This window comes from Scylla paramamosain, chromosome 16 (assembly GCF_035594125.1).
Source record: "Scylla paramamosain isolate STU-SP2022 chromosome 16, ASM3559412v1, whole genome shotgun sequence".
NCBI lineage: Eukaryota > Metazoa > Arthropoda > Malacostraca > Decapoda > Portunidae > Scylla > Scylla paramamosain.
Genome location: NC_087166.1, coordinates 24,808,614 through 24,822,302, shown reverse-complemented (window position 1 = coordinate 24,822,302; position 13,689 = coordinate 24,808,614). Strand labels below are relative to the sequence as shown.

General features: G+C 39.4%; 1 protein-coding gene across 2 annotated transcripts; it reads right to left on the bottom strand.

Annotated features, from left to right (window-relative positions):
- Positions 1-2,358: 2,358 nt before the first annotated feature.
- On the bottom strand, positions 2,359-13,500 carry LOC135108179 (autophagy protein 5-like). Of its 2 annotated transcripts, none has more exons than XM_064018956.1 (7): positions 13,299-13,500; positions 9,948-10,116; positions 9,364-9,449; positions 8,772-8,888; positions 8,182-8,306; positions 7,648-7,848; positions 2,359-2,658 (listed from the first exon to the last, which is right to left on the bottom strand). In XM_064018956.1, the coding sequence occupies exons 2-7, from the start codon at positions 10,101-10,103 to the stop codon at positions 2,537-2,539; spliced, it is 807 nt and encodes a 268-aa protein (XP_063875026.1). In that variant the 5' UTR covers positions 10,104-10,116; positions 13,299-13,500; the 3' UTR covers positions 2,359-2,536. The 2 variants fall into 2 exon arrangements, with proteins under 2 accessions (XP_063875026.1, XP_063875025.1); XM_064018955.1 differs by having other exon boundaries at positions 9,948-10,122; positions 13,299-13,499.
- Positions 13,501-13,689: the final 189 nt, after the last annotated feature.

Sequence of the window (13,689 nt, the reverse complement as noted above, 5' to 3'; positions counted from 1 at the left end):
CTACTTCTAAATTTCACCATTCATATCCTTCTCTAACTCAACAATCTTCTCTCTTCATGCCACAAACCTCTCTTGTACACTTCAACACAGCACTCTTAAACAGCTGTCCCTTTTACTTAACATTTCCTGTTTTCACTGAATTCCAAGATTGACCTATGTAAACAAACTTTTTTAAAAATATGACAAAACACCGACATAATTTTAATACCCATACTAAAGAATACAGGACGAAATCCTGAGTAGAGACACAGACTGCCAAGCTGCCACCACATTGCACAGGCTATCTGAGTGATGATGATGGTAAACAAAGGCTAAGTTATGAAATTTAAAATTTTACAATACAAGATTTTCTCTGCAACTTTTTAAATTTTTTTGTTCTTCATAGTTATTTTATATATACACTTTTCCCTCACTATATGATGACCTGCTAAACAATATTTCACTCATATGATTGCCTCTCATTTGTAATGTAACCCTTGGCTCGCTAAGTGATGCTTTATACTCATTGTTACAATTGTTGATTGCAACACTGCCAACTGGAAACTCACCAAACACTACCACCATTCATCAAGCCTTGTATACACTCAAGTGATTGTGCTTCATCTACCCTTATTTATTGTACCAAACCTTATCTAAATGCATCACCATTTTCACTAAGTGCCCTGCATCATCTTGTGCCACTGAAAAGGCTTAAACAAAAAAAAAATCCACAAAAAAGCCTAAATCTGAATGAAGATGATGATCAACCATAGTGAGTGTCGTGACGTGGTAAACTCCAATGCCCAGACCCTATGTGATTTTCTTTTTTTTTGTATCTTTTATTGCTTCACTTTTCATAATATGATTTACATAATTTATTCTAACAGGATATGTACAAATATATATACATATTACATACATTAAAGCATGGAATAATTGATTAAGAGCAAAAGCAACAGGTCTAGGAAAGCATCCCCCTTTTTCCCCTATTTATTTAAGCTTGCTATACGATGGATCACTATACGATTGGGCTTTCAGGAACATAACCTGACCATAAAACGTGAGATGAACGCACATAAAATGTAATGATATTTATTTAATGCACATAAAATTACCACACAACAAGCCTTGAAGTCTGTATCATAATAATTTTACATTTTTGTAGAAGAATCATCTTCACTACCCATTTAAAAAGTAACCTTTGATTAACTACATCATGAATGTTATTGTGGAAAGAAACCACAATAAAATTGCAATCTCAAGCTGCTGAAAATCAAAATGTACTTGCCTTTCTACAAGCAGTTGATCACTTGTTTCTTAGATTTACAGTCGATGTGGCTTTAGAAAGGTCCATGTTAGTTTTTCCTTCCATCATTGTTCCCTCTGGTAATTACTGTGATGCCATTAATGCTTAATCATATTGCTCTGTTGAGCAATACTCTTGAAACTGTCATTTTTCCTGCTGTATGAAGCTGTCACCATCGAGTACCTATAAAATATTACTTATATTATTTACTGCACCAAGACCAAACATTCTTTGGATTAAATTCCTTCTATCATTAATACAGTTTTATCAGTCCTTAAATAAGTGCTGCAAAACTTTGCTGCAAAAATTAATAAGCTACAAGTCTCCAGTATATAACAGGCTGACATCACCTCAAGACAAGGTGCTTACACACACACAAACGCACTTTCAGTCACATCCATACCAACTCCTTAGAATAAATCAAGAACACAAATTTGGCTCTAGGAAGGGGAGAAGCAATCCTTACCAGCCAAATTGAGGATGAGCAGCGCAGCACACCCAAGTCTCTCCACATCATGGCACGACAGCAGAACTGAATCACCCCTGCTACCCTGCAACAGATCCATCCCTTTCCCATAGCTGATACAACCAGTTTTCTCAATCAGGTGCTAAAGACAGCTTTACAGAAGCTCTCAAAGTCATGTCACATTTATTCATTCACAGCTGCTCTCCATTCAATCACAGCTGCTCTCCATTCAATCACAAAGTGCTTCTTTGATCCACAGGCATCCTTCTTGCATGTAATGTTCTCTTCATGCTCTCCATCCATCCCATTTACAACTCCCCTCTTAATATATAGTAATAAAAATATTTGTACATATTATATAAATTTTCTTTCATGTAGCTATTATGAATCCAAGAAATATTACAACTAAAACAGTCATTTTCATTTTTGTATTAATTTTCATTGCACCCACTTCACTAGGCAATTTATACTCTGACTTAACCTTTGTGAATAAAAAAAACACTTGTAGTAATATTTGTAGCATTATGTTTCTGAATCACCTTGAAAAATAAACTAGTAGCACTTGTATACCTCCATTCATAAAATTTGTATGATGAATACTCACATAACAATAACATCATTTATTCAATATTATACTGATCTCAGAAATTATATAAAAAAAATGGTATTCATATTCAAGTCGGGCATCAAATGAGACAACACAAGCCTAATATCACAGTATACAAAATGCTTCCAGATATGAGTCAATGATTCTTAGCAATGAAGAGGAAAAAAATGTGGTTCTCTTAAGACTGGACAGAAATGTAACAGATGTGGAGGAAGTTGTCAGGGTGACTGAGGTGTTCACTTAGCCATTGCAGAGGTGTGTCATGTGGCACCTCAATACCTTGGATCATCACACGGTCACCTGCAAGAGAAAGAAAACACAGCCATTAAAGGAAATATTTTCACACTACTGACTGTCTCCTAAACATGTGGAACAACACCTCAGAGAAGAAAAATTAGGATAAGAAAAATTAGGATATCTAATGGATGAACATCATCTTAACTTTCAAATCACTCCTCTTAGCATAGTCTACAACTAAATAACTTCTACAGTTTTGTGTATCTAATGTGGTGGGCCACAAGACTGTCCCTTTCCATCAGTGGCCAAGAGGATTAAGAGTGTGAATGATGAATGTGTGTGTGATTCACCTATAGTTGTCTGCTGGTCACCCAGCCAGCTGATACCCTATGGAAAGAGCTCTGAGCTCAGTGACCAATCTTAGGGTAGGACTGAGACCACTTACACACCACACACCAGGACAGTGAGGTCACAACCCCTTGGGTTACATCCCATACCTACTTGATGCTAGATGAACAGGAGCTACACATTAAGAGGCTCGCCCATTTGCCTTGCCGCTCCCAGGATTAGAACCCGGGCCTTCTTGGTTGTGAGCTGAGTGTGCTAACCACTACACTATGCAGTGTGTATTGTGTGTGTGTGTTTTTGTCCAGGCCACCCCATGTAGGATTGCTGGCTTGGCATATCCAGTGCTCATCACAGCATTATGCTGGGTGAGGGACCCAACATAATGCTATGACAGAAAGTAATGGCTTGTCATACAAAGACAGTGTCTGGGTTTTCCCAGTGCATTATGCCTGATAGCAGCCATTGCCATAATGTCACCTCCTCCTGCTACACACTACAGAGACCCCTCAGCGTTCTCATGGCTTCCATGGTGAGAGGAAGTAATGTGCTTTCGTTTCTCATCTCCCCCACCTTCTGTCTGGTGTCCCCATTGGCTTTGGGGTTATACCTGTTTGATTATGGTTAAAAATAAGCCTTTAATAACCAAGACTGTTGCACAGGTCATAGGATTTCATGAAGCTGGGCACCAAACAAGAGAAACAGTCGAGTGTTGGTATGTGTGTGAGTAGTCTGTAAGGAACTGGATGTAACATTTTAAAAGATGCCAGGGGCATAGATTTATTGTCTGTGAAACCTCAACCTGGGCCCTTGAAGAAGACATATCTTTGTACCTTAATTGTGATAAAGAAACAGTTACAGAGTACACCTATAAAGAATAACAGCTAGAAAACTGAAAGGAAAGAACTCAATTTACCAGTGTGGGGCTGCAGTTTTTATGCAGGACAGTGCACTGTGTCATATTGCCAGATCTGTAGTTCAGAGGCTTAAGTTAAGGACTGTGAAGACAGGTTCTTTGATGACTGGCCAGACAATTCCCCAGACCTAAAATCCTATTGAGAACCTTTGGTCTATAATAAAAAAGACGATTACTGGGCAAGGATATCAGATCCTTCCTGCAACTGGAGGCTGCTTTACATGAGGCATGGAATAATTTGCTTCAAGAATTTGTGTGCGAGTCTTCCTATATGCCTGAGGGATGTGATTAAATGTAAAAGAGGCAGCACCAAGTATTAAAACCTCAGTATGCGTGCAGTAATACATACTGTAATCTTTCATGCTATGTATCTGTGTGTTGGGGAGGGGCAGCATAATGTCATGACGAGCACTGTACACTGCTGGTCAGAGCGGAAGGCGCGATACATGAGGCACTCTGAGAGGGAGATTAACAACGTAGAAAATATGTTTCAATGAGGGTACTCACCTAAACTAGTAATTGATAGGGTGCCCTCGTGCCTTCTTGACCTTTTGGAGTCTTTTGGAAGTGAATCACCCAGGTGGTGGAGATAATGAGCATCAGTATTGTTCCACATGTTTTGAATAGTGGCTTGGAGGCGTGGGAGGGAGGAGGTATCTCTCTCCTTGAGCTTAACTTTAATGTATGCCCACAGATTTTGTATGGGGTTAAGGTCTGACGAATTTGCAGGCCAGAAAGTTGACATTACAGAAATCAAACCAGTCAACAATTAACTTGGCCATATGGCATGGTGCACCATCTTGCATAAAGGTATTAGCATTGCACTTTTCCATACACTCATCTAACTCATCCACAATTAGCTCAAAATAGTTATTCTGGTTCATACGAACATTCTTAGGCAAAAACACAAATTTCCCAAGACCATAGTAAGAAAAACAACCCCACACCACCAAAGAGTCTGGGTGTTTTACAGTGTGAGTTGTATAGCGGGGGTCATAATAGTTACCGTATTTTACAGCTTATAAGACGCACTTTTTTTCCAAAAAAATACCCTGAAAAATATTAGTGCGTCTTCCAAGACGAATGTTGTATTGTGAGGCAACACCCAGGCTCAAGGGAGCTTGTACACTTGACTGATACCGATGTGGATTTGTATGATGAGTCATTACGCTATGATGTTAGATTAAGTACTATTTAATTCAACCTTTTATATGATATAAACTCAGTACTTAGCTGTTACAAGTATTTCCAATACCATAATCCTTCCTGGAGCTGAACCACAAGCTTAGCCTTAAGCATAACCTCTGCCCTGTAGCACACTCTGTTTATTATGGTACTGGCAGCGGCAGGCGGCAGCCTTCCCACTCTTGATCTTGATTCGAATCATATAAAACGTTTGCTTTTACTATGCTCAAAATATATAAAATGTTTGCTCACACTATGTTCGAAGCATAAACAAAACGTTTGCTCACACTCTTTTGCCAATAAATATATCAGTTACCACCTGGCTGTCATACGTATCAGAAACTTTTGTCCTGAAATTATCACCCATGGCTACTTCATCGAAACGGTTTAGTTATACTATTGCATACAAGCTACAAGTTGTACAATATGCCAAAGAACATGGAAACAGAGCTGCAGAAAGACACTTTGGACCACCACCTACTGAAAAAAATGATTAGGCAGTGGAGGAAACAAGAAGAAGAATTGAGAGAAACTGGAAACAAGGCGAAGCACAATTTACGTCAAGTACCAGCAAAATGTAGTCAAAGGAGTCTTGCAGACTCCTTGTTTCTTATGTTTTAGTGTTTGGTAGTCGGGTTTATGGTGAATGTGTTCTTGTATGAGAATAATTTTTTTCTTAAAAATCTCTTTCAAATATTAGGGTGCGTCTTCCACGGTGCAGCGTCTTATAAGCCGTAAAATATGGTACTACCAGGTCTGCGGTACATACGGATTCTCTGGTTGTCTGTAACCTGAAAGCTTGCCTCATCTGACCAAAGTACCCTATGCCATTTATTTAAGTCCCAATCCTTGTGCTGAGGCACAAAAGCAAGCCTATTGGTAAGGTGAGCATGTGTAAGGCAAGACTGCACGGCAACTCCAGTATCCCAAGTCACATTTCACATATCTCCACACAGTCCTTTCACTCATCACACCCAGCAAAGCAAGGTTCCTGGCCTTAAGTTCCTTGTTGTGTATGTGAGGGTGGGCCTCAAGCTGTCTGCGAATAATGTTCAGAGTTCTTTAGCCCACACTGAGCTTACGCCCTTCAGCTTGTGAGGTGAAGGCAAAGGGTCTCTTCCTCCCTTATGATAAATTATGGTCCAACATTGAACAGTTCTGAGAGCTAAACCAGTGTTTGCGGCAATTTCTTGATTTGGCTTGTTCTCCCTTACTAAGGCACAAATAACTGAAATTTGGGTATTACTAATTAGTTTTCTAAGCCCCATAATAGGTAATAACGGGGCTGAATGGTACGCTCATGCAACCACAAAAAGGGGCTGTGAGAGGGGGAGAGAAAATTCAAAATAAATCACACAAGCCTCAGGCAAACACTGACTGAGGAAATATATCATCTACTTTGGCTACTAGAGCTGCAGAGTTGTCAGATAGCGACATACAGCAAATCCTGCTGTATGTTTTAGGGTTAGAAGGGGTAAAGGAAATTTGGTCAGAGAGGAAGGCACGGTCCCTCTCGCACCTTCAGCTCTGACCAGCAGCGTAGATATAGATTCTGAAGTTTTCTGATTTCATTATTTCAAAGCAACCCATTATGAAAGAATACAATTTTTTTTTTTTTTTTGCTTCTATATCTTTGTAATTTAATACATAATTTACATGTGAACTGAGTATACAGCGTGACCTTGGTTACTGAATGTCTCCCTTTTCGAACAAATTAGTTTTTGAAGAAAATTTTAAACTCATAACTGCTGCAGTTGCTGTACCATAATTCAGTTCTCGAACAAACTTACTTGATTTCAAATACTAAAAGATAAAGCAAACATTGCCATTTATTACTAATTTATAGTTTCCATAAATATTTCCTTCATTTTTATGTATTTGGAGGGCAGAGACAGTAGGTAAGACAATAATTCAATCTTTGAAATAAGTTAAATGTGATCCCACTGAAAAGCCTCAATGTAAACAGACAGTTTTCAGCACTCATGAATAATCCTAAGCCACCTGTGGCTCTCTCGATGACCCACAACACCATCACTATTGCACAACTGCATTTTCCCAGTAGCTTTTCTCAGCATCAAGATGTCTAAGTGTTATGATCAATGATCACCTTCAGTTTGGCAGTAAGTGGGTTACTCTTCTCTGTCGCTCTGTAAAACTTCTCTCACTAGATTGGTGACAAAGAGGATACCTGCATGGTCTCAACAGTATCTTCTGATGAGTTCTGTGTCACTAAGTTCATTCAATACATCCTTTCTGGATAAATAATTTCTGAGCTGGGGATGTTGTGGAGCAGCCATCTTGGCTGTGGGAGCATGTCATAAGCCACTAAGACAGGATGGATGGGTGTCTGGGAATTTAATTAATTTTACATTGATTCCTATGGTAAAGATAGTTTCAGTTTCTGAATATTTCAGAATTCAAACAGCATTCAGGAACAAATTAAGTTCAAGAACTGAGTTTCCACTGTATAATTCTATCTATATACCAGGCCAGCAATCCCAAACAGGATGTCCCAGACAAGGCACCACACACTCTTAGCTCCATCACCTCCTGGTGGAAAGGAAAACCTATCAGATCAACTTGGTTAGCCAGTCCACTGATCTCACCTTCCTGTGATGGCACTGACAAAAATTCCAGCAGCAGGTCAGCCAGAGTCACCCTGCGGCCATCCTCAGTGAGTGGCCGGATGAGCCGCTGAATGGGGGCCTGGAAGGGGCAGTGCAGGCGGAATGGGATGAACTTGAATCCTTCCTCTGGGGTGGATTCCATCAGTTTCCGATTGATGGCCCAGAACTGGTCAAACTTATCTGAAGTTTTTAAAGCGTATTAGGATTAAGAAAATTATTAGTACATGTGAGATCTCAACACCTGCAATGAACTGGGGATTACACACTGCAGCACCCATCACTACACACACTTGTCCTTAATTTTTCTGCACCTTCATTTCACAATAAGGTAATTTTGGGTGAAGGAAGGACAGGTTGCTTAGCATGATAACACCTGTCTGTGTTTACTGTTATTTACCTAACCTGTGAAGTTCTGATAAATTTTATGTAGAAAGTAAGTCTAAATCTAAAACTATGTATGATAAAATATGAAGCCTGGTATAAAATATATTTCAGATAATGAAGGAGCAGTACCATTGCACAGGCCCATCCAGAGTTGTTTGTGGTCTTTACTCTGCATGTTTGTGATGATCTGCCCTCGGTGCTTCAGGCCGTCTGCTTCCTTCAGAGATGACATGAAGTGCGACTCCACAACCTCCCTGGAATACAACACAAGAACATGATTTTCATTTATACCCAACTGACATCCCCACAAAGAGATGTTGCTGAGAACACACACACACAGTTTCTTGCTAGCTAAGGCAGATGGTATCATCCTAAAGTGTTATTTGGTGGGTTGGGATTCACAATGTAATTATAATGTTAAGAATTTTCCACTGTTGAGCAAGCTATTCTTCTTGGGCAGGAAGCAATAATATATAACAAGCAGTGTATGAATGGTCTCAGCCAGAGTTGACTCAATAAATCTGAGCCGTTTCATTTGTGAGGATAAAACTGCAAGCCATCAGAGAGATACAACACCTGACAGTGAAGGATAATGGTTGGGCAGGATAGGAGGTAAGCCAATCTAAGAACAGTTTACCTGCAAATTTTAAACAGGAGTTAGAGTAAGTGAAGTGTCCAGCAAGGGGAAGAAGGTGACCTGGGCATGTTACTAACTGTACCTTGTGGGGCAGCGGATGAGGTCTTGTTCAGGGAAGTGGGAGAAGTGTGCAGTGAGGGCCCAAGGCAGAGAAGCACCACCACAGTGAAGATCAAACAACACGCCTACTGGGTAGTGCCTGCAAGATCACAGTTCCTGCAGAATTAGGAAACTAATTACAAGATAAATGAGTAAAGTATACATATAACAAAGGAGCTGATATGAATTGTTGTTCATGAAACCTGTGGGAAGAAGTTACACAAAATTAACTATATTCAAGTTTCACAATGTAATCTTACATTTCTAGAAAACCTATATGGTGAATAATTTTAAAAATTAACATTATTATATGAGGCTCAATGGACAACATGTTTCAAGATTTAATCAGCTCCAAGATCTATTTATGGAAACTATTTAAATTCATGATCACTTTTTAGGTTAGAACAATTATGTTTGTTCCTATAATCCAAGTTCCCAGTACTGTATTACTTAGTCAAACTTTGAAATTACTCCACACACACACACACACACACACACACACACACACACACACACACACACACACAAAATGTAAAAATATGATAGCATAGTGTTTCACTATAAATACAACTCACCACTTAAGGGGCATTCCATCGCTTTCCAGCCACATCTCTGCCTCTTGTAGGTCTTGGGAAATAAGCCTCAGGAAATGTTTCCGTACCTGGAAAAGAATTTCTTACTTGAGGAAAAAATACAGTACAGTACCCATGGCTTGTTTCCACCAAGCTCTTTTGTGCCACAACCAGGCACCAATTCTCATTTTTGATACAAGCCAAATCACATTTATGACAATAATCATCAAAACATTGCATTTGCAGTGACTCATGGAGACTCAAGTGTCATCTTTATACATGGCAGTCAGTGACTGTGCACAGCCATAAGGGATCAGTCAATAGTGGTGCAGTAGGGGTACCCAGTTCTATTGTTGGGCTATGATGTGGAAACATCTGGTTATGCTGCACAAGTGACCCATGCACTGTGTAGTAAACGGAGATTGCTCTCTTCCCTATAGAGACCAAAGGGATTTGATGTGAGGGAATAATTGTGGGTGTGATTGTGTATTTGCATGCGTGCTTCCCTTCTTGAAGTAGCTAGCACTGCATCATGGAGATGCTTATATGTTGACAACAAGTCCAAGCAGGCCTTAAAAAGAGCTCACCTTGTCCATAACGAGAGGGAAATAAGAGAGCCGAGGCACCATCAGGTAGTACGGGTCGGGGGCACTGAGAGTGTTGCAGTCCTCACTGGCCAGCTGCACACACACTGGCACTCTGCCATCCCACACCTCCCGTAAGATCTCCCGATCCTCTGCCATGCTGTTGCCTGCCCTGTTTCTGCCAAGATAAAGTCTGTCAGTATGCAAGACGCAAGGTACACTAACCTAACAAGATACTTTAAAAAGCATTTCTAAAAATGTGTTTTTAAGTATCTTACAATTTTCTTGAATTTTTTTGCTTTGTGTGTGTGTGTGTGTGTGTGTGTGTGTGTGTGTGTGTGTGTGTGTGTGTGTGTGTGTGTGTGTGTGTGTGTGTGTGTGTGTGTGTGTGCACGCATACTCTGTTCAATTCATCCCTAGCTTGCAACAGGAGCCTAAAGTATCTTAACCTTATCACTGATTGGATGATGGCTTTTGTAACTTCATCACTAATTGGTGCATGTTCTATTCAGCTTGCCTCTCACTTGGCCCTGACATGGGCCTCTCCACACACACACCAAGTTTTGCTTCTCTTCCAATTTTTGGGCAACATTCACTTGGCTTCTTGATTATTGGAAAAAAAATATATATATCAGATTATGAGTGTGGTAAAGTTAAAACTGACACTTTCTTTTCATCTTACCTGAAAACTGCAGACACCACTGTCTCCGGAACTTTTTTCTCACACACCACCATTTTCATTTCCAGCATTATAAATTCACAAAAAGCAGCACAAAACAAAAAGGACAAAGCATACACATTTATTTTCAACTGTACCTGTGACTTCAACTTGTTTTATTTCTAATTCTTTGTCAGTTTTACCTAATACAATCATATTCTACTATCATTTTCTTGTGTGAACAGGCCAGCATCTACATAAAGCAGGAGACAAGCTAACTGAGGCATAGACTAATCAACAATAAGATTATGAGAGCCCCTATCCAATCAGTGAAAAGGTTACAGAAGTAGCTTAGGCTCCATTTGCAAGCTAGGAATGAGTGGACTGTAATGCAATAGTTGCACAAGGTATCAAGTATATAAGGCCTGGGACAGGTTCATGTGGTCCTGCCTCCATACCCAAGTTTATCTACAAAATCTTTCCTTTAACCCCTAAGTGATGGGTGTTTGGCACAGGAACCTCTTCTCATAAATTGGGCTTTTCAGAGGAAAATCACTCTTATTTTCAGTTATATTTCCTTTAATTCAGGTCCTAGGATAATGAAACTTCCACTATAAGAAGTGTATATCCTTCTTTCTAATCATGTTTTTATCTGACTCATTGTTATTTTAGTTCAGCTGGCAGTAAAGGATGAATAACAATATATCAGCCACTATGCAAAGGTGGTGGCCACTGTATGTTTATGTTGGATATAGCTCTGGCTTTAGCTCATGCACCACTGAAATCATTTCTCTCTTGCCTCTGTTTGATTTAAGGCAGGAAAATCATCTGCCGCACATATGCATCACCTGTCAGAGCTCCGAAGCGTGCACCAATGCATCACCTGTCACTTAGGCATTAAATTATGCACACTTTTTATTTATCACCTCTGTTACTCTAAACTTATTAGTTAGTATGATTAATTTAGCATTGGTTTGTGCCATGGACAGCTTTTTTTTTTTTTCTGGGTTATTTCTCTTATGTTTTTTTTTTTTTTTTTTTTTGTAAAAAATTAAATTGTAACTTGTAAACATAAACATGTACAAATATGACATGAAATTTGTATCAAACTTTTAATGTTTCTGGAAAGCACAACTACTTTCATAAAACAGTCTTTCATTGTCAATGTGACAATGGAAGCAATTCAATAAAATATTTTTTTGTTAGTGTTCTGCAGGATTTGTGCTCCACAGGGTTACAAGACAGTTGAGTTACATTAAGTATCAATTATTTTAGTTCATTGTACATATTTAATTTTTCAAATTTTACTGAATTGAAAGAAAAATTGGCAATAGGTTTTATGTGACTAGACAATGTCAAACTTCAGAAAAACCTAAAAACTAGTAAAATTAATTAATCACCAAAAGTAAATATTGACTGAAAAAATAATACATTATCTCATAAAGAGAAGCCCACAACTTTGAATGAAAACTCTGCTAACTAATACTAATAATAAAATGATAAAAGTGTATACTCTTAGAGGTTAGTAACCTTCTCCACTCACTTGTCCTGTGCTTAGTCTTTACCCTCTGTCTTGTGTTCCTTGATATGGTGACTGTCTGTAAAAACATGATGACTAATAGATTTATAACACCTGTGAGGACTTAAGATGAAGGACAAATGTCAAACGATCCCAATAAATGCAGGGCATCACTTGACTTCCAATAATCAATGTACCACATAACAATGCAATAAGTGCTTTAGGTACCAGTAAAAATGGTTACTGGAAAATTATTGGGGAACATGGAGATAAACTTAGCCTCTTCTCCCAAGGTTAATACTTACATATCAGATGGAATTAAGGTTGTAGAATATACAATATTTATCAACTTCCAGAAACTTGTTAAAGCAAAAAAGAAAAAAAAAAAAAGGTTAAACTGACGCATCCTGCGCAACACCCTCCCCTTCCGAGTGCTTGAGAGTCACTGCTGGCTGGCTGCTGGAGCTGTGCGGGCAGGGCAGAGTTAGCCATTACGGGAATCAGAATACTTAATTAATTGAAGTTCTCGCTAGCCTAACCTAACATCAACCTAACCTAACCCTAACCTAAGCTAAGCTAACCCTTGCCTTTGTTTTAGGTTTTTCTTCATAATTAACCAAGAACTTTAAATAACTAAGTATTCTGATTCCCGTAGCGGCTAACTCCGCCCTGCCCCGCACAGCTCCAGCAGCCAACCAGGCAGCCAGCATTAACTCTCAAGCACTTGGAAGGGCAGGGTGTCGCGCAGAATGCATCAATTCATTAACCTTTTACCTTTTTTTTTTTTTTTACAAGTTCCCATAAGTTGATACATATTGCATGATACTCTATAACCTTATTTCTGATATGTAAGTATTAACCTCGAGAGAAGAGGCTTGGGTTATCTCTATATTATCCAAATTATTTTGTCTGATAGATTGTGACAGGCTGTGATATCCCTAGCTAGAGCACCTTTCCAACACCACCATCTAGATTGTGAGGGTTGTGTTACCTCCAGCACCTCCACCTGCTTGGTAGCGGCGCAGACACCCAAAGTAAACAAATTGCATCCCCTTCCCTTCACTATTTTCAAGACTCCTCAAAGCAATGGCTGTGCTACGAGGAGCGGCAAATGTAGCAAGTGCCAGTCCCAAGACAATGAGAGGCAGAGACAAGTAACATGTCAAATGGTACCCACCGTAGCCAAGCTCGCTGTGGAGTGCCAGGCGTCAGCTGACCGTCACTCACTCCCGAGGCTGTATTGTTGTGACGTGAGTGGTGGCGACGGCGGCGGCGGTCGCTTCTTGGTATCGGTGCTCAGTCTACAAATTCACTTTTTCCCTTGCCCGCCTATATTCATGTGGTTTTTCACAAATTATGACACTTTTTTTTCTCAGGTGATGTTTATCAGGAAATGGACGAACCAAACAACTGAAATCTTACAAGCAGCTGATTATTATACTGATAGGACCGCGCCTCCTCACTCGACTTGTAATGAGTACTAAACAAGCGCCACAACCAATAAGAATGAAATCTTGTAGGAATTATATTCAAGATACGTATATTACATTTTCAGCATGTATGATGGC

What these genes read in the sequence shown, in the direction of transcription:
- LOC135108179 (XM_064018956.1), bottom strand. Translation starts at nt 10,103, where the DNA reads ATGGCAGAGGATCGGGAGATCTTACGGGAGGTGTGGGATGGCAGAGTG. An exon ending in GATGGAATGCCCCTTAAGTG is followed by an intron (nt 8,889 to 9,363) that starts GTGAGTTGTATT and finishes GTGATCTTGCAG; the next exon opens with GCACTACCCAGTAGGCGTGT. An exon ending in GTCAGTGCCATCACAGGAAG is followed by an intron (nt 2,659 to 7,647) that starts GTGAGATCAGTG and finishes TTTCTCTTGCAG; the next exon opens with GTGACCGTGTGATGATCCAA.